This window comes from Cebus imitator, unplaced genomic scaffold (assembly GCF_001604975.1).
Source record: "Cebus imitator isolate Cc_AM_T3 unplaced genomic scaffold, Cebus_imitator-1.0 Scaffold863, whole genome shotgun sequence".
In the NCBI taxonomy this organism is placed as follows: Eukaryota; Metazoa; Chordata; class Mammalia; order Primates; family Cebidae; genus Cebus; species Cebus imitator.
In genome coordinates, this window is record NW_016108178.1 from 288,020 (window position 1) to 314,600 (window position 26,581).

A 26,581-nucleotide genomic window follows, 5' to 3' on the forward strand; every position below is an offset into this window, starting at 1 on the left:
GGGTGGCTGGCTTTTTAGGGGCCAGGGATGGTAGTTGGGGTGTTATTTTAAAGTCTTGTTCAAGGCTGGGGCCAAGGCAGCCAGTTCTGGATTTGATTGGTGTGTGGGGGTGGCAGTGTGTGGGGCTGGGTGTGGGGACTGGGAGGGAATGGGGTGAGGGTCACTGATATCAAGGGAGTGGATTTAGGAGGCTGCAGTGGGCTTGGGGGCCCTGGGGAAGGAGAGAGAGAATGGGGCGTGGGAAGCCTGGAGGCTGAGCTTTTTCCTGCCTCTTTATCTGTGAGCCCCACACCTAGTGGGCTTAGCGCTAGGAGGGACAAGGATGGCAGGTGATTTAGTCTTTGAAGAAGCGAACCTCTCACTTCTTCCTATGCGGAGGGGGGGTCCCTAGGAGAGGGTGTAGGTCACCTTGCCGTCACCTGCTCTCACAAGGACCCAGGTGCTCAGCCCCTCCTGGGCCCACCTGCTGCTGGTCACAGTGGCACCCCTGCCTTCTGCCCTTGCTCTAAGAACCCATGAGGCCCCTTGCCCTTCCCCCAGAATACTGCACACCCGGCACATGCCCTTCTGGAAGCCATCTGGGTGTCTCAGGAGAGCTGGCTTTTCTTCCTAGGGGCCATCTGTAGCCCTCCAGGGCTGTCATTGCTATTTGCCTGTCACTGAGTTGGGGCAGTTCTGATTCCTTGTCCTCAGGGCCCACCCAAGGTTTTGCTCAAAGTGGGCGTCCCTGGCTATTGAGTGATGGTCACTCCCGGCATTGATGGTCAGGGGGCGAGGGTCAGAGCTGGAGCTAGAGGGGGTCCCTGTGGGAGGGGTGTCCCTGCCCCCAGACCCACTGGGAACACGGGGACTCGGGCGCCCAGGCCACCTGTGAGGACTGATATCCAGGAGATGCAGCAGGGCGGTGGGGATGCTGGCTGAGCCCAGCCACACTGGAGCTGCGCCTGTCCCTTCCTGACTCCCCCAAGTCCTATAGCTGGGACATGGGCTGAGGTGGGCAGTGGCTTCTGAATCTGACCTTCCCCAGCTGGACTCTGAACTCTGGGACCCCCAGAGAATAGTTTCTCAGATCCCTGTTTAGTGGCTGAGGGAGCCGGTCTGAAAGCAAACACACAGTGTTCTGTGCTGGCCTGGGCACTGCCCTGCAGAGGGCCGCTGGCTGGGGCCTCAGCGCGGGAGGGCTGCGTGTACCCTGGTGACTGGCTTAGGAAGCCAGCTGCAGTGGGCACAGGGAGGCCGCGCTCCGGCTGGCCCCTTACGCTGCATGCTATGCGCCGGCACACGCCCAGTGTTGTTTGGAAATCACTAGGGGCCCTGGTGCGGCCTGAAGCCGGGGGATGGGGGGCACAGCGACCCACCCCATGGGAACCCTGCTGGGGAGGAAGGGTGAGGAGGGCGTGGGAGGTGTGGGTGCGATGGTGGAGGCTTGGCAGGGAGAGAAGCTGGATCTGGAAGATTCTGTGACATCAGGGGACACAATAGCATCCCATTATGAACACACTTTAATCCTCGTCTCAACCAACAAAGTCTTTAATTGTGAAGACTGAGGGTGGCTGTGTCAGGAGTGGGACGGACCCTTCCTCGTTCCTCAGCCCCGAGGGGTCTCCATCCCACCCCGATGGAATTCCAGGGAGGTCTGATGTCCACGGTGGAGCGGCCGTCTCTTCACTCAGTCTTGCATCGGAGGGCCTTGAACTTGGATGTCCGTAAGAATGACGACTGGCCAGTGTTGTACACCCTACTCAATGGAGGATGAAAGGAATTTTAGAGAGTGTTTTTGTCTTTACACCTCCTCTTTTTAAAATCCTATAACATCTTATGTGCTGCTTGTAAGCCCTTCCTGTGGCTGTCTCTGCTGCCACAGGGAAGCATTCATCATAACAGGCAAATCTGTGGGTTCTCAGGGCCGCGTCCCTACCCATCACCCACAAAACACGCTGCGGCTGCCTGCCCAGGCTTGGAGGGGCTCACGGGCTCCCCCAGTCTCTGCGTGACTGGGCCGGTCACTGACCCTCTGTCCGCTTCTGTGCTGTCGGGTGGGGCACGGGTGTCAAGATGACTGCATGGAAGGTGCTGACCGCCAGGGCACCAGGGCAGGAAGAGCGGCCCCGGCTGCGGACAGGGAGAGGCCTGTAGTGGGGAGACAGAAGTGGGTTTGAGGGTGTCGTGCTGGGGTGAGCCTGTGGAGGTGGCTGGGTCCCGGCTGGCCTTTGCCTGGAGATTGAGCTGAACGGATGGGGCCACCTTCCAGCTCTTGTGTAAGCATGAAGCTGGCCAGGCTGGAGCTCTGCAGGCGTGCTGGGTCTCCTGGGACCGGGCCAGCTGTCCCTCCTCCGGGGCAGGAGGCGTCCAGAACTTGGATGTCTCTGAGGCTTGAGCTGGCGGCAGGGAGGTGAGGCCAGGGGGGTGCCCTTCCCTTCGAAGGTCAGCCTCAGCCACTGCCACTCTCCCAAGTCCCCTCTCGGCCTTGCGTTCCTGTCCTTAGCATGAGGCACATCTCCCGAGCCTGCCTTCAAGGCTCTGGGGCCTGGCCCGGCTCACTGGATCTGAGGAGTGCCAGGCAGGGATCATTTACCTTCCGTTGAAAGATGAGGAGACTGAGGCTCAGAGAGGCTCACTAGCTTGTTTAGGGCCGCGTGGCTAGTAAGGGACAGCTGGGTCTGCATGGCCTCAAAGCCTGTGTGCGGCCCACTCTTTGCACATGCTTCTGGAAACTTCTGCATTTCACTGAGCGTGGCCTCAGACTTCAGTGCTGGCCTCGCCTGTTGTTCACCCCTCCTGGAACCTGGAGTTCTTCACTCAGCTTTCCTGGCTCTGGTTTTGATGTCCAAGAGGGACTTGAGGCCTGTCCCAGGCTTCTAACCTCTCTGCTCGTCCTGCTGTCTCAGGAGGCCCCTGGAGACCACCCTCCCAGCTCAGGGAGTGTCACCACCCAACCCACTGCCTGCTCAGCCTTTTCCCACTACAGCCTATGTCCCTAGTGTCCTTAGAGTCCTGGCTATGACCCCCACATTCTGCACCTCTGCTCCAATGCCATCTCTTCTGCAGGTCTTCTGTCCCTGTACAGGCTCGGAATGGGCCCCCTTTCCCTAGTGGGAGGCAGTGGGAGCTCTCTGTCCTCAGGCACCTCCTGAGCTTGTGGCGCAGGCAGCCTGGTGGTCACCACACCTGCCCTGGCTGTACTCCTGTGCTCGGTCACTTGTCTGCAGGTGTCTGAGTGCAGGTCTGTGAGCGATGGTCCTGCTGCTCGCGGGTGCTGTGCTGTCTGTGTGTCATTCAGCCGTACGCACAACCTGTCATCCCGCAGGGTGGCCCTTGTCTCCCTACCTTCCTTCCCAGGCTGAGAATGGCATCTGGAAGAGGGCAGGTGCCAGCTGCTGTCCTGTTGGGAAGTCAGCTGATCAGTGGCTGCTGTCAGGAGAGCAGCGTGGTTGGTTCATTCATGTGAGGGGGGCAGGAAGGAGAGGGTCAGGGACCGGGTGGGCCACCAGTCTTCTCTTTGCAGACTGAAGGCACCTGGCTGCAGAAGGATCTCTGGACCTACCTGGCCTCCGTCAAAGGTAGGAGGCAGGCAGGGTGCACCCATGGGGAGCTGGTGGGTGCAGAGCTGGGAGGGTGGGCGAGGGCTATCAGTGGGAGGTCCGCACCTTTCCTTCCTGCCCCACAGCCATGCACGAGGCCTCCAAGAAGCTGAACGAGTGTCTGCAGGAGGTGTATGAGCCCGACTGGCCCGGCAGGGATGAGGCCAACAAGATCGTAGAGGTGAGCGTGGGACCGGCGGCCCTGGCCCTGCCCGAGGGCGCACTGGCCTCAGCTCTCGTCCCACTGGGCCGGGCCCTCTGGGACAAGCCGCTGTGGTTCTCGGGTGTTTGTGTGCTGTGTGCCCTGGGGCAAGCTGCCCTCCCTCTCTGAGGGCTCTTCTCCTGACACTCCCTCACACCAAGGTTGGTCAGATGGTGGGTCGTGGTCGTCCTTACTTGTGTGTTACGGCTCACGACTCACTAAGCCTCCCTGGCTGACCCCAGTCCTCAGCATATCTGATCCTCATAGTCACCAGTAGGGCAGGAACTGTTGCCCCCATCTGACACATGGGGAAACTGAGGCTCTGAGAAGCTACCAAGCTGTGAAGAGATGGGGCTGGGACAGGTCCCTGGGAGGTAAGCGCTGGGGCGAGGGTGGCCCAGCACCCTGGTGACATTGTCGTGTTCTTGCCCATCTCAGAACAATGACCTGCTGTGGATGGATTACCACCAGAAGCTGGTGGACCAGGCGCTGCTGACCATGGACACGTACCTGGGCCAGTTCCCTGACATCAAGGTGAGAGTCCCGCTTGCAGATCTGCCCACTTGCAGGTCCCTCGCTTCCTGGAGGGACCTGGAGAGAGGACAGGGCCCAGGGCGTACAGCTCAGGCCAGGAGGAGGCTGCCCTGGAGGCAGGAAGCCCCTGGCTTAGCGTTTTATCCTCCAGAGCTGCTCCCTCTGTTGCCAGCCTGCCACCCCCAATCCCCAGACCTGGGTCTTCCTGTCCCTTTGGGTCTCAGGGCTGTGGGAGGGGGTCCCACGGCGTGTGTGTGTGTGTGTGTGTGTGTGTGTGTGTGTGTGGCTGCGGAGTGGCTGGCTGTGTGATTGTGGAAGGTGTAGAAGGGGGAGCAGGGCCGAGGGATGTGTGTGCCTGCAGGTCCCCTGTGTTTACACCACGTGTGCTTGGAAGAGTATGTGTGCATGTCACCTGTTTGTTGTCTGGGTTTGCACGTGTGGGTGTCTCTGTGTGGTTGTGTGCCTTCACAGCCTGCTGTCTCTGCCGGGCCTGGGTGGGTGCTAGGAGGCGGCAGTGTCTATGGTCTCCACCGAGGCGAGTGATCTCCGGATGACGTGCACTTGGAGCCGAGGCTGATCAGTGGGTTGACGAGATCCCCTTGGTGGGTGGGAGGCGGGTGTCATGCTCATGCTGGCCTCAGGGGCCCCCAGTGCAGTGGCCTCAAGCTCCCCGAGTCTGATGTTGGTGGCTCTGGAGATGAGAAGCTGGGGGTCAGGCTGAGGAAGAGACTTGGCTGACACGTCACCAGCTGGTGGACATGGACACATGGGCTCATGTGCAAGAAAATGTTTCACACAGTGGGGCTGGACCACTGGCAGGGGTGAGCTCTCTGCCACCAGAAGGGCTCCAGCAACTGGGGCTCAAGGGCTCCTGTGGAGCCAGGGTCTCCTGCCCGCCCTAAGGGTCCATGTAGGGTCTCTGGAGTCTCAGGAGGGATGCCAGACCCCACTCAGCACCCTCCCCCATCTGCCCCAGTCACGCATCGCCAAGCGGGGGCGCAAGCTGGTGGACTACGACAGTGCCCGGCACCACTACGAGTCTCTGCAAACCGCCAAAAAGAAGGACGAAGCCAAAATCGCCAAGGTAGGGGCTGGAGGCGGTTTGGGCCGGCGTCTGCAGGGGGCTGAGAAAGGCAGGTGTCCAAGACCCGAGGGCGGAGCCTTCCTTCTGCCTGGGCCCAGGTGGCTGAGCTGCGGGGTGGGGACAGTGCTGGGCCCAGGCCGGTGAGTGAGAGGCCTCTGTGGGTGCCCGGGTGGGGCTCACCATAGGCCCATTCCTGGCCCCGCAGCCCCGATCCAGGCCACCCGCCAGCCTGAGAGTGGGCCTCTTGGGTCTCCATCATGAGATCCCAGGTGACCCGTCCCTGGCTGGAGGGAGCCGGGGGTGCAGGGCTGGCCCCACTCATCCTGCGGCGAGGGGCTGGGGCGGCCGCTCCTCCAGGCAAGGCCGTGCTTGCCAGGTCCCCTGTGCTGCTAACCACGCTCACCTTTGCCTCTGCAGTTGGAGTTCACCCCCTCTCCTTGCCCCCTCGGGCTGCCCCTGATTCTCACGACCTCAAGGGCCCATATCTGCTTAGGGCGGCCCCTGCGTGTGGGGCGTGTGGACGTGCGTTTAATCTGTGTGTCTCTGTTTCTCTCTCCCCACCTCCCTGGTCTCTCCACCCTCCTTTGCCTTGACCTCCCCACCCCAGCCTGTCTCGCTGCTTGAGAAAGCCGCCCCCCAGTGGTGCCAAGGCAAACTGCAGGCTCATCTCGTAGCTCAAACTAACCTGCTCCGAAATCAGGTGACGCTGGCTTCTAACCTTGCACGTGCTGGTGCCTTCCGGTCTGTGGTCCTGTCCTCTCGCCCTGTGCCACCGGGATGCAGGGCTGGTGTCTGAGCCCGGCAGGCCGGGCAGGGTGTTTTCAAAGGCCTCTGCTGGGGGAGCTCCTGCTTCAGAGGAGATCTGAAGTCAAATGGAGGGGTCAGAGAACCGGCTGAGGGGCTCCGTGTGACCTGGGTGGGGACATAGGTGTGCCCGCTCTTCAGCTGCACCTGTGGTCATTCCTGGAGACTCCTCTGAAATCCTAGGTGCTCCAGGCATGCCTTTGAACCATTTGCCCTCTGTGAGGGCTCCTTTGGGGAGGGAGGTGACATCATCAGGCCCCTGTGCTGCCATGCCTGTCTCCTTCAAGCCTCATGACAACTCTGAGATCATCTTGAATTTACGGAGCAGACAAAGCTTCCCAGAGAGGCACATCACAGCCTGGGGCCCGAGCCAGTTAGGGGACAGTTGGGGCTCTCCTGACTCACGCCCCTGCATCATTTCCCTGGGACTTGTGGCTCCCATGGTGACTCTGGAGGAGTTACTGGGAGGATCCTCCAGTCTGGCTGGGATGCTGAGACCTGGAGGGGAAGCATGGGCCCTGGAGGGTTGGCCTTTGGGGATTCATGGAGGGCAAGTGACCCGCACCACAGTGTTCCTGGAGGGCTTCCTGGAGGAGGCTGTTTGTACAAAACTCCTCGGCTGTCTCACCATCTTGGCCATAAATGCTACGGTCTTATCAGCCCCCTGTCCTCCAAATGGGTCACGGTGTGGCCAGGGACCGCTGGATGCAGTGCCCTGTGAGAGGAGGGTCACGTGGTTTTCTTTCCAGTGAAACTGAGGCACATTTCAGGTCAGCGTAGTCACAGCCTGGATGAGGCCCTCATACTTCTTCATATTCCCAACGGGCCGGGAGTAGGGGCCCGGCCCAGAAGGTTGGCTTTCTCTCTGGCCAGCTGCCTTATTTTTTCCGAGCTGCCTCTTGATTTCATCATTTTCATTGAGTGCCTGCGATGTGGAGAGCTCTGGGTGGGTTTGGCATGGCTTGCTGTCCAATTTCGTTTTCAATTTTTTTTTTTTTTTTAAGGAGTCTCGCTCTGTTCCCCAGGCTGGAGTACAGTGGAGCAATCATGACTCACTGCAGCCTCAACCTCCCCAACTCAAGTGATCTTCCTGCCTCAGCCTCCCAAATAGCTGGGACCACAGGCACGCATCACCATGCCTGGCTAATCTTTAATATTTTGTAGAGATTGTGTCTCATTATGATGCCCAGGCTGGTCTTGAACTCCTGGGCCCAAGTGATCCACCTGCCTCTGCCTCCCAAAATGCTGGGATTACAAGCGTGAGCCACTGCTCCTGCCCTGCCTGTCCAATTTCTCACCTGATGTGCTGCCTGATTTCTTTTAGGCCACAGCTGACTTTGGAGGCTCTGAGTGTTGACAGCCTCATCCTGAGGTCAGGGTGCCCTTGGAAAGCCAGGAGCTGGGGGTGATGCCTAGGGGTCCTCTGATAGGCCCGAGACTTCATCTGACTCTGGAGGTAGAGGAGGAATCCGGGCCTGGAGTTGGGGTGCCCTGCCAGTCAGTTCAGCACTTGGGCTGGAGGAGGAATGTGACTATTGACCGGGGTTTCTGAATCATTTTCCCTGAAACAGGTGAAACTTATTTTTTTGGTTGGGAGAACCCCTTAGGGGGCTTTGGGGCCTGCCCACTGCTTTGGGCTCCTGAGATGGGTGTGGCTGGGATTCCCTGCCCCCACCCCCTGGGTAAGGCATGTGATCACATCTTTGGGTGCTGGGCTGTAGATGTTTCCCATTTTGGCCAAACTGGCTGTCCCATTTGGCTGCCACCTTTATTTAAGCACATCCTCCTTGTCCCCACCCCACCATACCTGGCTGGAGGCTGGAGAGCTTTTGGAGTGAACTGTCGGCAGCTGGCTGGCAGTGAGATGGGACCGCTGGGACCCCGGGGGTGCCCTGCTGGGGGACTTGACTTTGGGGAGACAGTGCATCCTCTCCAGGCTGCGCCTGGGGGGCTGGCCAGTTCCACGCGGCCCCTGGGCTATTTCTCACCTGCTCTCCACACCTGCCCTGGCCTCCTGAACGCTGTCCTCGGGACCCCGGGCTCCTGTGACTCTGCCCTCCCCCACTGCTAGCTTCAGTGGAGCCATGGGGGTGGCACGCCCTCCTCACGGCAGACAGCCCTCACCTCACTCCCTGCCCCTTCCACATGCTTCTGAAGGAGGCAGAACATGAGGAGTGTCACCCAAAGGGAATACAAGACACAGGTGCTGACTTCAGGAGCTCTCAGATGGAACTGTCCCCACTCATGTTCTCTGCAGTGTTGGGCTGTGTGAGCACCGCTGGGTGCAGAGGTGTCCCCTAGACAAGCTGTGGCACTGTCTTCACTGCTGTCCCCACCATTGCCGTCTGGGGGGTTGGGGTGGTGGCTGTGTCATCATGGAGAGCGGGTCCTAGTCGGTACCGGGGTTTGGGGGGGGGAGTCCAGGCAGGTTCTTGTGGAATGTAGGACTTTAGGCCCACTCCTGGCAGTGGGGGGCAGGGGCATGAGTGATGGTGCTCAGCTCACAACAGGACCCCTAGGAGTCACTCATTGTATGTGCTCCATAGAACCATGGCTGGCAGCCCCCCTGCCATGTACTGGGATGCCCAGAGGAGTAGGGCAGGGATGGCCTAGCCACAGCCTGGAGAGGGAGGAGGGGCAGAATTCTCCACTGGCCCTGGTGTGGGGTGCCCAGGGCCCCCAGATCTGATCCATTCTAAGAGAGGCATGCATGTTTGGATAGACATTCTCTTACTCCCCCTTTATTCTGCCTTTAAATTTTTATTAGACTCTAAAAAGCCAGGCAAGGAGCCTACGCCCACTCTAGCAAGTAGCTCAATGTAGCTGTTGACAGAAGCCGTGGTGGCCCCTCCTCCAGTCCCACCCCAAGTCACTGGGGACAGGGGGCTGACCTAGTCCAGTCCTGAGGCTGGATGGGACAGCTGGCTGGGCTTGGGGCAGTTGTGTGCTTTGTGGATAAGTGGCCTTCCAGCCATCTGGCTGCCTTTGCCAGAAGGCGGCCCATCCTGAGTCCCAGCCCCTGCCTGGGAACGTGAGGCTGCCAGTGGGTAGTTTCCCTAGGTGGGGCCCCACACGTTCCTAGGCTATGACTCAGACCCTGAATCTGAGTACCCCTGAGTCAGTCTCCCCAGCCCGGCCTGCAGTGCCCTCCCAGAGTGAGCGAGCAGAACCCCTTCCACCAGGCGGGGTCTGTGACTCACCAGCTGCCCACAGTCCCTTCCCCAGCACTCGGTGGCCCTGCGATGGGGCCTGAGCGCCACCGCCTGGTGGGTGTGAGCAGCGTGGAGGGCACAGGGCCTGCCCCGGGGACAGTGTGGGCCAGGAGTGGGACCAGGCACCGTCCAGCCCCCCGGCCTCCTCCTCCCTGGCCTGCACCCTCCTCTAGGGTCCTCCTGCCGTCCCTAGAGGTGCCGGTGTGGCTGCCTCTGGTCTCCCTCTGGTGGGGACAGGTCACAGGAGAGGGAGGGCTTTGTGGAAGGGCCGTCCCTATGAGGTGAAGTGAAGGGTGGTGGCTGAGGCTGCCAGGAGCTGGCCCTCAGAAACAGGGAGGGAGCCCTCGGGGACAGGGGTGGGGCGGGGCGGGGGGAAGGCAGCGACAGACGCTGCCCTGAGAACCTGAAGTCAGCGGCAGGGCTGACTAGCCTGAGGGGGTTCATGTGGAAGTGGCGGGGTCCCCACTTGGCTGGGTCTGGGGTCTGCCTCTGCACATGCCCTGTGTCCAGCTCGCCCAGCCCCCGTCTTGTCCCTTTTGTTGAGCCCTACTCGCCGCTCACTGCCCTCCCGGCCACCTGGGCCTTTCTTTGGCAGTGGCTGCTCAGTTCTCCCTTTCCTTGATGTCCTGAGGGTCCTGGCTGGCCAGGAGGGGTGGTGGGGAGGTGGGTGGACTGCCAGGGGGCTGGGCTGGCTGGGATGGATGCCCAGCAGAGGGGAATGACACGTGCTGCTCCCCAGGCCGAGGAGGAGCTCATCAAAGCCCAGAAGGTGTTTGAGGAGATGAATGTGGATCTGCAGGAGGAGCTGCCGTCCCTGTGGAACAGGTGAGGCCCGGCGCGGTGTCCAGCCCACGTGCTTCAGTGCCTACATGCGGCGGTGCCCACGTGCTGTGGTGCCCACATGCTGCGGTGCCCACGTGCTGTGGTGCTGATGAGCTGCGGTGCCAGCGAGCTGCGGTGCCCATGCCCTCTCGGGTTTGTGTCTCTGATGAGCGTGTGTGGTCGCTCGTGGGTGGGGATGTTTCTGAGTTGCTGCCCTGACCTGCCTGTTCACCTGGCCCCCATCCTTCCGCCCTCTTGTAGCCGCGTAGGTTTCTATGTCAACACGTTCCAGAGCATCGCGGGCCTGGAGGAAAACTTCCACAAGGAGATGAGCAAGGTAGGCCCTGGGGACCCCTCTGAGGTGCCACACTCCGCCCTGGCCAAGGGTTGAGTCAGCGGCGTGGGAGGGGCGGCCTGACCTCCTCCTTCCCCGCCAGGTTCAGCACACACCTGAGGCCACAGCACTTCCTCCGGGCCCTGTGGAATAGTGCCTTTCAGGAGTGCCCAGGCCCAGGAGGGCAGGAGGGCATGCGGGGGAGGCTGTGAGCGGGTCTGGGTCTTTGCCTGGACAGGACCGCCTGAGGATGTAGACCAGCCCTTTCAAACCGTGAAGGTGTTCTCTAGCGACCTTGGCCCGAGGAGTGCCCTGTTAGGCAATGGTGGCGGTTTCCCAACTTGTAGGAACAAATAAGTTACTACCATTTGCTCAGTTTTAATTTTTCACCCGTGTTTTTGACACATTTAAATAGGCCTGTTTCGTCTGCCTGAATCTGCTGTACGACCGGGTCTGGTCTGATTAGCGTACCTATGTTGCGTTATTTTCATTTTAACCTATCTGGCAGCTAAAACGCAAAGCTGTTGAACTTTGAAGTTTGAGAGACCCAGGGCCGGCACCCCCCCCCACCGGCCCCCAGTGGTGGGTCTCGCTTTGTCTCTTGGGCCCAGAGGGATGAAGCGCTGATGGTGGATTCCAGGCCCAGGGTCGGAGGAGGAAAAGCAGCTCAGGGCCTCTCCTGACTCACACCCCTGAGTGTGGTTTCTTGCCTTTTAGGCTTTCTATTTCTCCTCTTACCTTTTCCCCTTTCCCTTCGAAGATTTGAGGCAACTTAATGAAAAGTTTCAAAAATAGAGAGAGTGGTATTTTAGAGAAGGAACATTTATATAAAATTAGTCCGCAAAAATATATGCCGCAGGGCATAGTTGTTTATAAATTAGGTTGAAAATTTGGCTCTGAGCTGCCTAGTGGCCAAATCAAAGAGAGGAATATTCTCAGTAATGAGCTCATGTGCAAGGAATAAACCTCCTCTCACACCTGTGCTGTCAGTGAAATATCTGGCAGTTGTAGTGTGGTCTGAAAGCATCTTGGCACAATGACCTTAACAATTAAGATCAACAGTCTGCCAAAACAACTTTTAAGAGAAAAATGTAAAAGCAGGGCGAGCTGTATGCGGCATTTTGGGATATTCCTCTAAGTAGAAGGAGGGGAAAAGACGGCTTCCAGGAACTGCAGGCATTAGTGAGGTCGCCCACTGCCCCCATTTCGTTGCCCGCCTGGTTTTTCTGGGTTTGGTGTGCTGGTTCCTTGCTCTTGCAGATGGGGAAAGAGGAGCTTGTTCCTGGCAGGGGGTGGGGGCAGTGGGGAGAAGCAGAGGTGTTTGGGGAAGGTGGGCTGTTCGGTGGCCCTGGAGGCCCCCACCTCCTCACTGTCCCTCCCTCAGCTCAACCAGAACCTCAACGATGTGCTGGTCAGCCTGGAGAAGCAGCACGGGAGCAACACCTTCACGGTCAAGGCCCAGCCCAGGTGCGTGCGGGGAGGGCCCTGGCACCCCTGACTCTGTGCACGGCAGGGGCACGGCTCCTTCCTGTGACCCTGTTGGTGCCCTCCCTGGTCTCCTGTGGGTTTGGCCTTGGGAGTCTAGGGACCTCCATGTCTTGCCCTCTCTGTGCTACGGGAAGCAGGTGAGGGCAGGTCTCTGTCTCGAATGTCCCTGCCCCTCTCACTGTGTTCGTCAAGCAAGGGGCACTCTGGGGAGCCCACGGGTCCTTGAGCCAGCTGACCTCATCACTGTGGAGCAGAAGCAGCCAGGGTTGGGGTGGGCAGCCTGCTCAGCTTTGGGGGCTGGGAGTGTGAACATGGCTGACTCCGGGGTGTGCAATCCTCTCAGAGCAGGGAGGTAGCGCCCCCTTTCCTCTCCTGCTCCTGGAAAAGCTCATGTCCCTGGATGGTAGCATTGTGCTCACCCAAATGGGGTCCTCTTCCTGTCCTCAGCCCCCGTCCCTCTGGGAAGCCTGGCTTCGAGGGGGTCTCTGCTTCCTGAGAGGACAGCTTGAGGGAGGAGGGAAACACCTCGCTCCCTGGCTGTGGATCAGAGGACACAGCAAGCCTGGGAGGCCTCCTTTCTGGCCATGTGTGCATGTGTGCGTGTGACGGCTGTGTGTGACAGGTGTGTGTGTGCATACACACAGGCATGTCTCAGCAGAGGGCGGAGAGCACCGACGAACCCTGTAAAACCGGGCAACTGTCTGCTTCCTGGGGTACCTGGAGTATTGCCTGGGATGATGCGGGCATCGGGTGGTGGTGATTGCCCCCTGCTTCCCTGAGCATAAAATAGGTGTGGCTGACAGAGGGGGCGTGGTGCCCTGAGTGGGGGAGTGGGGGGGTTAGGAGGGCGACGTGGTGGAGGGCGGGGAGCGGGGGTGTTGTGGAATAAAGGCCAAAAGGCGAATCCAAGGTCAGGCAGGGAGGGACAGCTGGGAACTCTAGGATGGGTAAGCAGGGGGACAGATGTAGGCACAGGTGGGAACACTGGGATGGGTAAACAGGGGGTACAGGTGGCCGTCCTGGCCAGAACCATGCCTTCCTTTGGGAAGGGGGTGGAGGGAAGAGAGAGGGCAGTGGAGGCCCAGCAGCCTCCCTTCCCGCAGAGTGGCCCCTTGTGCGCTCTGTGTTTGGCTGGGGGCCTTTCCTGGCATTCTGGGTGCACCTGGAGCCCCTGGGGACTGGGACCACAGGCAGGGCGAATCTCCCCTGTCCCGAGCCTCCTGCCCCTCACCAGGCCCTGTTAGCTTCACCCCGGGCACCTGGCCACAGCAGAGACCAGCCAGGGCACGGGGGATAGTAGGTCCAGGCCCTCTGCAAGGCCTCTGGTACTTAGGAGAGGCTTTTGCCCCTTAGTCCTCTGAGCAGAGGGATTGGCAATGAGGGAAGGGGACAGGCCGGTTCTGCACCTGGCCTTTCCCAGAATGAAGGCCTCCATGTACCGTCCGTCCCCACAGAAAGAAAAGTAAACTGTTTTCGCGGCTGCGCAGAAAGAAGAACAGGTACCTGCAGTGAGTGCTGCAGCGGGGCCCGATGCCCGCGGCCTGGCCGGCCCTGTGCATGCGCCTTGCGCTGGCTCCCAGGCACCGCTAACCCGTAACCTGGCTCCGTGTGCCGTGCTGCCCGGCAGGGCTGTCGTGTGCGTGTCGGGTGGGAAGGCAGAGGCGGTGCCGGGGGGCAGGACTCTGAGCAGCCGGCTGGATTGAGCACGTTCCTCTGGGCGCCCCTCACTTGTCCAGCCCTGGGCGGTGGCCCAAGCCACCAGCGCACTTACCAGTGGAGAACAAGCCTGGGAAGGAGGCCTGGGGAGGGCCAGGGAGGAGACACTGCAGCACGGTGGATTTTTTTGTTTTCTAATTCTATGTGTATATACTGACATATATTCTTTAAGGAGGATACATTCCCACAAAACACAAATTCCAAAAGGGAAGATGGTGTCAGTGACATCGCCTACGCTGTTCCATTGTTTGTCCCCAGGTGACTCGGTCACTGGTTCCCGTTCGATGCTTCTAGACCTGCAATGCCCAGCACAGGAGCCAGTTGTCCCATGGAGCTATTGAGCACTTGAAACTGGCCAGTGCGATGAGGCAGCTGTACTTTTCATTTAAATTAAATTACATGTAAATTTCATTAAATTGAGTTTGCATTGCCACCTGTGGCTAGTGGCAACTGTATTGGGCAGCACCGTTCTAGGCCTTTCTATGCATGTTCCAGTAGGGAATTTTCTCCCTGCACCCTCACCCCGTGCCTGGGGTGCACAGCATCACACCACCTCCCCCTTGGGTTTCGACACTGAACACCATGGCTTGGGACCTGCCCCCTCCATCCCCAGCTGCCCGCTCCCCTGTGATGAGGATGCCTGTCTCTGTCTGTCCAGGCTCTGCTCATGGCCTTCAGTGGCCAAGAGGAAAGGCGAGCCAAGGTCTGGAGACATGTGCCAGGCTGCTGTGATGGACAGGTGGGGGGCAGTGAGGAGGCCTGAGGGCAGCAGGCTGGGGAGCAGTCCCAGAACAGAGGGGCTGCTGTGTGTGGCATGGGAGACTCACTGTGCCTCTAGGATGTTTGGCTTTCTCCTGCTGTGGATCTTGGGCTGTCAGCATGGGCCCTGGTGGACCCCATGGAGCCTGTGGGGTGGTTGGCCTCTGCAGCAGGTGGTTCCAAGGGACCTGTCTGCATTCCTGGGGACCATTGACCTCCAGCCTGGAGTCCCGCCTTGTGCTGTTCCTGTCTCCAAGGCAGGCTTCCCACTTCCAGCCCCGCAAGCCTAGGTCCCTTGGCTACCCCCACCCTCCTGCTCACACACACACACACACACACATACACACACACACACACGGTTCCATACCCCTTAACACAGATGTCAGCGCATTTCCCCACTCCATCTCCTGTGCCTCGGACCCCAACACTGGGCTCCGTTTCTTTTCTGTCCCCACAGTGAAAACGCGCCTGCCAAAGGGAACAAGAGCCCTTCGCCTCCAGATGGCTCCCCTGCCGCCACCCTTGAGATCAGAGTCAACCACGAGCCAGAGCCAGCCGGCGGGGCCACGCCTGGGGCAGCCCTCCCCAAGTCCCCGTCTCAGGTAGGAGTGAGATCTCAGTGGCAGGTCCCCTGCCCTCCCTCTTTCTCCTCTGGCTTTGCTGTTGACCCCCATCCTCCCACTCCTCTGTCCCCTTTCTGGCCTGCGCAGCTGTAGACTTGAGGCTTTGCCCAGTGTGGGGTGGGCCCGGACCTCGATCTCCTTCCACCCCATCCAGCTTTGCATGCTTCTGGGAGGCATCTGTGACTGCCATCCCTCCCCAGCTCCCGCCCCCACTGTGGCGCCCTCCCCTTCCCTCTCCCTGGCCTTTTGGCCGCTTGACTCTGTCTGCATCTTCCTTTCCTCCCTAGCAGAGGCTCTGGGCCCTCAGCCCACAGAGCATGTGGATCTCCGGAGTGGGCAGCCTGCCCCTCTTCCTGGCCTCTCTCTCTCTTAAAGGGGCCTGAGGGAGCAGCCCAGCCAGGTGGCCATGCGGGACCTTTAAAGGGACAGAGAGAGGCAGCTCAGGGGAGAGTGTGGGGTGGCAAAGGGGGCAGGTCTTGGGTTCTGGACTGCCCCTGTCTCCACCCCGCTTGCCCCCAGCGGGCCCTCCAGGTGTTTGCAGAGACTTTAGGTGGTGGCCAGCCAGGTGGGGTGTTCTCACAGCCAGGGGTTCCGCAGCTCCCCCTTCTCTCTGCTGCTGCCCTGCTCCACTGCTGACTAGGAGGCAGGCTGAGGACATGGGGGGATCCTGGACCAAACAGGCTTCCCCTGGCCTGGACATGGTGCCAGCACCTTCTGTGTTTTCATTCATCGAGTCCCCACAACCCCCCAGTGATGCAGAAGCTGTCATCACCCCACTAGAGGAAGTCCAGCCTCATGGGGGCGTGACCTGCCTGAGGTCCCCCACCTGGTAGGCAGGGGTGTGGCCTCTGCTGCATCCTGGGGCCACACTGGCTTTGCAGGGACAGACTAGTCTGAGCTGGGCTCCCCGTGGGCAGCACTGTGCCTGGGAGGTGGAGAGGGGCCCGTGGGAAGGGCAGAGGTGGGCAGGGGGAGGCTGGGGCTCAGCGACTGTTTCCTTTCCCGGTCTTCTCACCAGGCAGGTGGGAGCCAGACCCTCCCACAGTGGGCCAGGGGGCAGCCCGGGGCCTCTCTCCCTCTTCTCTCTCCCTCCTTTCTCTCCCCTCACCTCTCTATCTTTTCTCTCTCCACGCAGCGTTTCTGGACCTCCTGCCTCAGTGTCTTTCTCGGGGGTGGCCTGTGGTCTTGGTGTCTATGTCGGGGGCTGGGGGCGCAGTGGCTCTTCATTTGCTGTGTCCTGTTCAGTGGCCTGGGTGGGGCTGTGGCCTGGGGCGTGACTAACCGTGTCTTTGTCTCTGTCTGTCTCCCCCAAACCCCTTGCTCTGCTGTGCCTTCCCGTGCGGCCCCTCACCCGCCGCCGACCCACAGCTCCGGAAAGGCCCACCAGTCCCTCCGCCTCCCAAACACACCCCGTCCAAGGAAGTCAAGCAGGAGCAGATCCTCAGCCTGTTTGAGGACACGTTTGTCCCTGAGATCAGCGTGACCACCCCCTCCCAGGTCAGCCGCGGCCGCCGCGGCCCCGCCCTCCTCTTCTCTTCCTGCCCTCTCGGGCATGCATGGCCTTCATCCTCTATGCTTCTGTCTCAAGAGCCACGAATCTGGCCAGAGAGAGTGTCCGTTTCCCTCTCTCACCCCTCCTTCCTTCCATCCATCATCTTCCGTCATCTTCCATCACCCATCTCCCAGCATGTACTAAGGCCATTTGCAGGGCCACAGAGGGGAAAGGTGCCCCCCTCCCGGCAGCAGCAGTCACGCCAGCAGTGCCCTCGAGGTGCAGTGCGTGCTATGGCAGAGGGGATCTGGGAGGGTGAAGGACCCGTGGCTGTCGGGGAAGGCTTCCAGGAACAGGGAGCGTTGGAACGCCCTGGAATGGCTGAAGCACCTGGACTTCAGCTCCGACAGCTGCTGTCAGCCACTGGAGGGCAGGGGCAGCGGCCAGGCTGCAGAGCAGAGCTGCTGCGTGCATACTCCCTGAGAGGCACGGAAGGCCGAGATGCAGCAGGGAGCCCCCAGGGTGGCTTGGCCCTCTCCCCACAGGCCCTTGGCTCAACAGGGAGCCCCACAGAGGGTTTTGGGTCTCTCCTGATGGGTTCTTGGCTCAGCTGGGGAGCTGTCTCTGGGGACCCTGGCCCGCAGCCCCAAGTCTCATGTCCTTCATGGTGGAGCCCGGGTGGGAGTGCCTGTGCTGGAGGCGCATCGCACCAGTGCTGGAGTGGGCTGACATGTTGTCAGATTTGCCCAGGGGTGGCAGGGCTTCCCCGCACTCCCCCAGAGCTGACTGTCTCCTCAAGGCCAGTCCTCTAGGCCTCAGCATGGGTGTGGGCCCAGCGCTCACTGGAGTCATTGTCCCCACCCGTGCCGGGGGCTCTAAGGAAGCCCCTTCCTCCCATGCTAGTCTGGCCCGGCTTACGGGGAGGCTTGTCTCAGTGTGGCCAGGGCCACCGTGTCCCATCGCTGGGACATGCTTATTCCTGGGCTCACTGGAAGGGGATCTGGTGGGGAGGGGGGTGGCTGCTGGGGAGGGGTCAAGGGCCTGCAGTTTTAACCCAGGTTCCCCAGGTGGTTCTGAAGCCCCCGAATGTTGAGGACCCCCACTTTGACTCCCTTCTATGGGTGAGCCAGGGCCCTTCCCACACGGAGCCTCGCCTGTAGGGGAGGCTGTGCAATCAGGCTTCGGTGGCCTCCAGCAAACCCCTTTGCGCAGCTCCGATGTCTGGGGACAGGTTGGAGGGGGTGAGTGTGGGGAGTGGCTGTTGGGAACTGAGAACAGTGGTCGCCTCTAGGAAGGGTTGGGGATGGTGGGCCTCAAGCTCCTAACAAGGACTAGGGCTAGAACTAAGGAACTTTAAATACGAGGCTGCAGGTGGCTGGGTGGGTGACGCCTGAGTTCAGGGGCCTGGCAGGTGCGTGGAACCCTCTGCGGGATAGAGGGCGCTGTAGGGACAGCAGTGTGGGCCTGGGCTGAGGACCTCTGGGGCAGCTTCTGGCTGGCCTCCCTGGCTCAAGCGTGCCTCTGCCCTGGGGTGCCCAGTGTGTGCAGGCGAGGGAGATGGGATGGCAGGGGCACTGGCAGATACTGGATGGAGAATCATGCCAGCCACTTCCTATATCCCCTTGTGTGATTTTTCAACCACCCTCTAGGAGGGCATCTGCCCCCATCTAACAGGTGAGGAAGGAGCCTGTGGCCTGTGCAGCGGGCCCATTCCAGAATAAGGTGTGACAGGGCAGGAGGTGGCCCAGAGACCACCCAGACCCAGGCTCTGAGTGCACCTGTCCCTCCCTGCCATGCCTGCCTCCCTGGCCACCATGTGTGCCAGCCCCAGGCGACTGGTCTTCCCGCTCAGGTCTGGGGTGGGGGAGCCATTCCCTTTGGGTGGTGCATGGTGCAGGGCTGGGCTTGCCCTTGTCCATGCCGCTGGTGCCCACAGGCTTCCTGGCGGTGGGGTGGTGAGTAGCCTGTGTCCCGGCACGGAGGGACACTCTTGGGCCTGCATGGCGAGGTGCCACCTGCTGGGGCAGGACAATGAAGGGATAGTCGCTCTGTGGCGGATGACCCTCTCCTCGGCGCATGGCGGGTATTGCTGCCTGGGCTTCGCTGACTTATCTGAGACGGGAAGGGGTGTTGCTGGGGCAGGGAGGGGGCACTGGGGAGAGATGCTGGTCGCCTGCTGGTGGGAGGCACCTAGAGGTGTGCACGGTGTCCTGAGGGTGCTTTCTTCAGAGACGGCGGTTAAGGGCAGAGCAGTGACCTCCCTGCCCTGGGTTCCTCAGACAGGGCAGGACCTAAAGGAAAGTTGGCAGCTGGGATGGGCCCGGGGCAGGGCTTGGGGCCTTGGCCCTCTGGTTCCAGGAAGTGAGTCCACTAGGCTGGGGTTCTCTGATACTTTGGCTTGGCCATGTGAACTGCTTCACGCCTTGTCCCCTGAGCTGTGGGACAGCTGGGTGTTCTCAGGACTGAGGGTCTTGGGTATCTCCTGATGGGCCCTTGGCTCAGCTATGAGGGGCCTCTGGGAAGCCCTGAGTGGGGAGCGTGTGTGCGTGGATGTGCTCCTGCTCTGTGTGTGTGTGTGTGTGTGTATGTACACACATGGGTGCCTGCCCCTGCAGCATCCGCCTGGGGTGAGGGCTCCCAGCCTAACACTAACTGCTTCCTCCTCTGCTGCTGCTGCCAAGTTTGAGGCCCCGGGGCCTTTCTCGGAGCAGGCCAGTCTGCTGGACCTGGACTTTGACCCCCTCCCGCCCGTGACAAGCCCTGTGAAGGCGCCCACGCCCTCCGGTCAGGTTGGTTGTGCCCGCCACTGCCCATGGGCCCACCAGCCTCCAGGTGCCTGACCCTGGACTCATGTTGCCCACTGGCCACATGGCCCCATCTAGGCCTGGGTCACTGCCCCTCCTCTGCCACCTCAGCCCTCGCCCCTCATCACGTCCTGGTTGTAGGGCAGGGAGCAGCCCTGGGCAGCTGGGAGAACTCTCAAGAGACGGTCCCTGACCACTTCCTGGCAGCTTTGTGCTCATTTTGCATCCTGGCATGGGGTCTTGAAGCCCCCTAGAGGTCTCCGGGTTTGGCCACCTGCACGCCTTGGAGTCTAGCTGGTTGTGAGCCACCCCCAGGACCAGCGGGTGTCGGGTCCCTGGGAACTGCTTGCCTCCCTGTCTCTAACCTCTGTGCTGACTGTCCTTCTCGCCCTCACTGCTGCGCCCAGTCAATTCCGTGGGACCTCTGGGAGGTAAGCTGCGTGTCTGCTCTGTGTCCAGCCCCTGGGAGGGCCACTCTTTCGCGTGTGCCTTGGCCTCCTCCTAGCCCGTTCACAGGTGCACACACCCCACACACACCCCGCATGCAGCACACACAGGCACGAGCTCACGCACAGCGAGCTGGCGAGGCCGCCCGTCTCCAGCCATTCTGCTGCTCCTCCCTCTGGCAGGCCCTCGGAAAAGGGGCTCCTTGGTTTAGCTTGAGACAGAGGTCCCCTGAGAGCTGGTCCTGTTTTCGTAGCCTGTGAATGTTTGCCCCCAGACAGAAGCAGGCCGGTCACCCAGGATGGAGGAGTGTCCTCAGGGTGTGGGGCAGGAGGGTGGAAGGTTCTCGGGCTCTCTGAGCATTTCGACAGTGGGGAGCTGCTGGGGAGAAAGGAAAGAGGGGGAGGAATGGGTGCTTTGAGAGAGTCGGGGAAGGCATGGTGGCTGGGTGCCTTCTGAGAGCAGGGCCTGAAGGCAGGTGCAAGGCCAGGTCACACAGGACCCGTGTCACTGTCACCTGAAAGCTCAGGACACAGAGGCTCAGGGAGGGCTCGGTACTTGCCCGAGAACTTGTGGTAGAAGCAAAATTCCAACAGGGTTTCCTGGGCTCGGTTCCTGAGACCCCCTGACACAGGCAGAGGTGCTGGGAGGGGCAGGTGGGTGTGTGGTGCCCTTGGGGAACGCGCTGGCAGCCTGGGCGCCTGGGAGCTCCAGAGGCTCCACAGCAGGGTTTTCCTCCGGAGGAGGCCGGAAAAAGCCAGTCTGGTGAGAGCTGGCAGGGCCCTTTTGACAAGTGGATTTCGGAGGTGCTGAGCCTGGGCAGCACAGTCACACCTGCCTGTCCCATTGGCGGTGGTAGGAGTGAGGATGTGGGAGGTGGGTGGCCGGCCGGGCTCCACTGGTACCCACCCTGCCCCCACCAACCCCGCTGCTGGTGACATCTTCTCTTGTCTTGTGACCCTGCCCCTTGCCTTTCCACCCCGGCCTCCCCGCCCCCTCCCTGTTCTCTCCTGGTGGCTTGTCATCAGCCCACAGAGAGTCCAGCTGGCAGCCTGCCTTCCGGGGAGCCCAGCGCTGCTGAGGGCACCTTTGCTGTGGCCTGGCCCAGCCAGACGGCCGAGCCGGGGCCTGCCCAAGTAAGTGCCCACCTGCAGCCCCTGTCTGGCTTGTCCCCATTCTCTGAGGGTGCAGCATGGAAGGAGAGCCAAGAGGAGGGGATGCAGGGGGGACCAGGCCTCCATGGACGTGAGGGTGAGGACAGGGTCCTGAGCTAGGCTGCCCCAGCACTGGCTTGTCACCAAGGCTGTCAGGAGTGAGGGTGGCCGGGCACATCAGCCCATCCTGGTCACCCACTTCAGCTCAGCCTCCCAGCCCAGCCTCCCAGAGTAGGAGGAGGAACATTTAGAGCACCTACTGGTTTATGCCAGGCAGTTTCCAGAATTTTCTTTTAATTTTCACTGTCACCTTGTGCCCGCCCTGGGTTGTGCTTAGGCTGGGACAGGCGTGTGCTGCTGTCCCCTGGCACGGACCGTCTACAGGTTCATCAACTTCCTGCCAGTGCGGGGCCAAGCAGGGTGGGCAGGCGGAGGCTGTGGCTGGGCGAGGTCTTGGTGCGGAGAGGGCAGGACCTATGAGGCAGGGTTGGGGGTGGCACCCCAGGGCCTGCGCTGGGCTTCTCCACAGCATGTCACTCACATCCCGGGGCCTGCCAGCCTGCCAGCGCCTACTCTTCAGCTGCTTCCCGGGCCCAGGGCCCAGCCTGTCCAGCAGGGGTAGCTACCTGGATTCTTCGAGGCACTGGCCGGCTCTCACCTTGCTGCCAGCCAGGCGATGCCCGTGGCCCTCTCACTTGGGTGCTGCCCTCCTGTGGCCTGTTTCCCGTGTCCTGGTTGTGTCTTGTCCTGTGTCTGACCCCACGCCGGCATTTATGTTGCAGCCAGCAGAGGCCTCGGAGGTGGCGGGTGGGGCCCAACCTGCGGCTGGAGCCCAGGAGCCCGGGGAGACGGCGGCGAGTGAAGCAGCCTCCGTAAGACAGCAGGGACCAAGCCCTGCCTTTTCCTCCCCGCCGCCCGCCCGCCTGCCCGGGGCTTCCCTGTGCCCCCTGCTGGTGCTGGTCCAGGCCTGGCTCCTGTCCAGGAAGTGGGAGGCGCGCTGGTCTGGCACCAGGCACAGACACCTGTCTCCCCTACTGCCCCTCTTCTCCTCGGTGGCCCTGGCTGTTTCTGGACCACCTTCCTGCCCAGCTGACCCGTGCTTCTGCCCCCAGAGCTCTCTTCCTGCCGTCGTGGTGGAGACCTTTCCGGCAACTGTGAATGGCACCGTGGAGGGTGGCAGTGGGGCTGGGCGCCTGGACCTACCCCCAGGTTTCATGTTCAAGGTAAGCCCAGCCTCTGACTGCTGTGGGCCCTCTGTGCCCTGGTGGGCAGATGAGGACCCTGAGCCCCAGGAGGCTCTGTGGTTTGTCCAAAGTCGTGCAGGCGCTACTAGGTCACTCCCAGATGGTGGCATCTGAGCCCCATCGTGTCCTGCTGCTTTCCAGCACTCCTGGTCTCCACGTTGCCACCTGACCTCCCACCCGCGAGGCCCGCCTCTGTGCAGGGCTGGACGTGGAGGGAAGGTCTGACTTGCTGTCCGCATCCTCCGCAGGTGCAGGCCCAGCACGACTACACCGCCACCGACACCGACGAGCTGCAGCTCAAGGCTGGCGACGTGGTGCTGGTGATCCCCTTCCAGAACCCCGAGGAGCAGGTGAGGGCCTGGCTGCGGCTGGCACCGCTGTGGCGGGGACTGGCCTGCAGGGGGCAGCGGAGGCCCGTGAGTGCCGGGGCTCCCATGTGACTGCTCCTCCCCGCCCCCGACGCCTGGCCTTTTCCTGTCCTCTCCTTTCCTAGGCCCCTCCCCCTGAGGCCCCCCTCTCTCCCTGTCCCCTGCTCCCTTCTTCCTGTACCCGCTGCTTTCTTCCCTGCACGTCACCCTTTGCTCAGGCGCTCTCAGCTCTGCCTCTGAGTCTCTCCCCGTCTCTCCTGGTGGTTCCCGAGGCCTGCTTTCTTCCCAGGACAGGATGCTTGACTCCTCCTGCCCCTCCCACAAGGTGCCCACCCTGCAGCCGGACGGCGCAAGGAGCACTGGCTGGGCTCATGATGCCCCGTGTGCCTTCCCTCAAGGCGGGGCCTGCCCCCTCCGCGCAGGGCCATGGGCTTCCCTGCTGTGTCCCCAGCTGAGGCCCACCCAAGAGGCCTTCCAGACCCTTCTCCTCCTGCTGTGGCTTCTCCATGTTAATGTCCTGGAAGTGAAGGCTCCTGGTGAGCCTGGGTGGGTGCTAAATGGGTCCCTCCTGTGCCTGGGACCCTCCTGCATCTGGGTCAGTTGCCCAGCCCAGGGGGCCGTGGACCCTCAGCAGGAGACTTCCTGCTATGTAGAGCGGAGAGCCAGTCTTTGCTTATGGGGGGTGGTTGGTGCCATGTGGGCAACCAGCTCTCTCCACGGCTCAGCCCCTGAGTGCCTCGGGCTGTGCACAGAGTGTCTGGCCGGCCTCTTCCGGCTTCCAGAGAACACATTTAGTCATTACACATCTGTATGAATGGGCTGTCAGAGCGGCTGAGGGTGACAGTGGGTCTCGCTGGGTCTGGCATGAGGCTGACCCGGCTGGGGGTCCTGGGCTGGGATGCAGGGGTACCAGGTACTTCCTGAGGCCCTAGGGTGGGAGGGCCGAGTGATGAGGGCCTCCTGGGCCTGGCGCTGATTCAGCCCTGTCTCCTAAGGCCCCAGACTTCACTGACCTCACAGTGGGCCAGCCCTGTCTGGGTAGGATTTCAAGCAGACTCCTAACCCCCAGCCCACAGTGGGAGTTGCTCTGGGGCGGCCTGAGGGTGCTCAGATAGGGCATGACAAGGGTCTGTGACAAGGCTGGAAATGACACAGCAGGAAATAACAGAGACCCTGGTAGGCCCCAGGCACAGCCCAGCTGCAGGGGCAGCCTAGGCCCCGCCACTGGCAAGAGTGGATGACCACACAGCTCCCCGTGACCCTCCTGGGGCCAGGGGCCGTCAGCACTCCCAGAGAAGGCCTGCGGGGGTCAGGATTGAAGCAAAGGGCAAGTCGCAGTTGGAGGGGCTAGTGGGGCGGCCCCAAGTCCCTTTAGAACTTGTAACTTGTTGCCGCTTCCAGAATTTTCTGGGGTTGTTTGCAGAAGTCTGGAAACCTGGAAGGGCTCATGTGCTCTGCGTGCACCTGGGGGTGGGAGCCTCTTGGCCTGGATTGAAGGAGTTGTTTAGACACAGTCAGAGCAGAGAGCAGCAGGACTCCCCAAAACCAGCTACGAAAGGTTAGATCCACCTGGGGACGACAGGCAGGTTCCTGTGGTGCCCGTGGGCAGGAGCCTCAGCCAGCAGCATCAGGGAGTGCTGCCTGGAGGAGGTATTCTCCAGGTGGGCTTGGCAGGCTAAGGGGCCAAGAGCAGCAGGACGGCCGTCTTCCCAGCGGGTTGGAGCGGGCCTCTTGCCCTGTGGGTTGGAGCCCCTTGCCCAGCCCTGTGCGACCCGGTGCTCTGCCCCTCAGGATGAAGGCTGGCTCATGGGCGTGAAGGAGAGCGACTGGAACCAGCACAAGGAGCTGGAGAAGTGCCGGGGCGTCTTCCCCGAGAACTTCACCGAGAGGGTCCCGTGACGGCGGGGCCCATGCAGCCTCCGGGCGTGTGAAGAGCACCTCCTCCCGAAAAATGTGTGCTTCTTTTTTGTTTTGTTTTGTTTTTCGTTTTTAATCTTCTGAAGAGCAAAGGGAAATCAAGAGGAGACTCCAGGCAGAGGGGTGTTCTCCCAAAGATTAGGTCGTTTTCCAAAGAGCCGCGTCCCGGCGAGTCCGGCGGAATTCACCAGTGTTCCTGAAGCTGCTGTGTCCCCTAGTTGAGTTCCTGGCGCCCCTGCCTGTGCCCGCATGTGTGCCTGGCCGAAGGGCGGGGCTGGGGGCTATGCCAAGCCACCACGCTTGCCTGAAGCTTCGGCCGCGCCACCGGGCAAAGGCCCTCTTTTCCTGGCAGCCTCTGTGGGTGGGGCCCAGCACCAGCCTAGCCTGGCCCTGCCCCGCAGACGGTCTGTGTGCTGTTTGAAAATAAATCTTAGTGTTCAAAACAAAATGAAACAAAAACTCTGATAAAAACACTCAGAAAACGTGCGTGTGTTTATTCTCCCTCTTTGTGTCTGTGAGCGTAGATAGGACTGAGCTTATCTGTGGCTTTCTTGCTGCGGCGATCCACCCCTGGAGGCCTGCTGCCCTGGGCTGGCACACCACAGGCTTCAGCCCCGGTCACTTGGCATTTTTAGGGGTAGTCAGCTGGAGGTCAGGGACTGGGGGCTTGGCTGAGGGGGCTTGGTGAGTCATCTCTGCCTGAGAAGTCCGCTGAGTGCTGTCCTAAGTGACCTTTTTTATTTTATTGTTTTGAGACTCGGTTTTGCTCTTGTTGTCCAGGCTGGAGTGCAATGGGGAGATCTCAGCTCGCTGCAGCCTCCCCCTCCTGAGATCAAGTGATTCTCCTGCCTCAGCCTCCCGAGTAGCTGGGTTACAGGTGCGAGGCACCACACTGGGCTAATCTTGTATTTTTAGTAGAGATGGGGTTTCACCATGTTGGTCAGGCTGGTCGTCAGGTGATCCGCCCGCCTCAGCCTCTCAAAGTGCTGTGATTACAGGCATCAGCTGTCATGCCCGGTGACGTGACCTGATTTAATATGTGTGAGAAGCTGAGGGTCAGATACCAGGACTCCCTTTCACAGTTGAGGAAGCTGAGGCCCATGGAGGTCCAGTTACCGGCAGTTGCGTGGTGGCACGGGCATGTGAGTCTGAGCAGTTGACCCCAGACCAAGGGCAGTGCTTGTGTCTGATGGGGACTGAAGGGCCTGGGTGGGGGCAAGGTGAGCTGGCCTGGCTTGTTCCTCATCTCATGACCCCTACTGCCCCCACCCTGGGTGCTTCAGCTCCATTGGCAGACTCGGGCAGGTCTGAGCAGCGGTGACACACAGCAGTGGAGCGGCAGCTTCCCAGGAGCTGCGGGGCTGTGCCCATGGGCCAGGGAGCAGCCTGCACTTCCAGGTGGAAGGAATTCAAGGCTCCCTTTGGCCATAGGAAAAGCCGGTGAGCGAGGTGACTGTCGGAGTCTGAGCTTTATTTCTGGGCAAAGCCCCTGGGCTTTGCTTCAGGTGCCAGGATTGTCATTGCTGTGGCCCTGTCTGGTCCTGTGGAGGGCAGATAGTGTTGGCTGTGCCATCCATGGCTTCTAGGAGCAATGGAAGTCACAGCAGCTGGGACAGAGCCCCTTTCCAGTCCCCCTGCTTGGAGAGCTCCCACCTTTCCTGCCTTCCTTCACACCCTCCTTCCTTTCTTCCTCCCTGACAGCCTCAGGCCCCTGCCCAAGGGCCACAGCTCATGGTGGGTGGAGCCGGCTTGGAGCCCAGCCCACTTCCGAACCTGGGTGCATGTGCCCTGCGCTTTGTGGGGCGTGCAGCCACAGTGCCATCATGGGAAGTCTTTGCTTTTATTTCAACCTGAAAATTAAAAAAAAAATAAAATCTCCTCTAAGACACATTATCCAGGAGAAGGCATTTACACTGGGTTTTATCACAATAGGAGATTCCAAGATAGGTCCCATGGCCACTTGTGGGTTTACCTGCAGCCCTCACTGCTGGGTTAAGGA

The 26,581-nt window shown here is 60.9% G+C and overlaps 1 protein-coding gene across 26 annotated transcripts in view; it reads left to right on the plus strand.

The window, feature by feature from the left end:
• BIN1 (bridging integrator 1) overlaps positions 1-25,064 on the plus strand; it is a 61,074-nt gene extending 36,010 nt beyond the window's left edge. For 3 of the 26 annotated variants that reach the window (XM_017520649.1, XM_037735622.1, XM_017520651.1), the window contains 18 exons: positions 3,506-3,560; positions 3,668-3,762; positions 4,222-4,317; positions 5,294-5,401; positions 6,009-6,101; positions 10,157-10,242; positions 10,501-10,576; positions 11,958-12,040; positions 13,516-13,560; positions 14,994-15,138; positions 16,528-16,656; positions 19,333-19,440; positions 19,863-19,886; positions 20,928-21,035; positions 21,836-21,925; positions 22,166-22,276; positions 22,546-22,647; positions 24,457-25,064. In XM_017520649.1, the coding sequence (XP_017376138.1) occupies positions 3,506-3,560; positions 3,668-3,762; positions 4,222-4,317; positions 5,294-5,401; positions 6,009-6,101; positions 10,157-10,242; positions 10,501-10,576; positions 11,958-12,040; positions 13,516-13,560; positions 14,994-15,138; positions 16,528-16,656; positions 19,333-19,440; positions 19,863-19,886; positions 20,928-21,035; positions 21,836-21,925; positions 22,166-22,276; positions 22,546-22,647; positions 24,457-24,564 (1,662 nt within the window). In that variant the 3' untranslated portion in view covers positions 24,565-25,064. The remainder of the gene's footprint in view (positions 1-3,505; positions 3,561-3,667; positions 3,763-4,221; positions 4,318-5,293; positions 5,402-6,008; positions 6,102-10,156; positions 10,243-10,500; positions 10,577-11,957; positions 12,041-13,515; positions 13,561-14,993; positions 15,139-16,527; positions 16,657-19,332; positions 19,441-19,862; positions 19,887-20,927; positions 21,036-21,835; positions 21,926-22,165; positions 22,277-22,545; positions 22,648-24,456) is intronic. The other 23 variants (XM_017520653.1, XM_017520657.1, XM_017520656.1 and 20 more) reach the window with 20 other exon arrangements.
• The last annotated feature ends 1,517 nt before the right edge of the window (positions 25,065-26,581 follow it).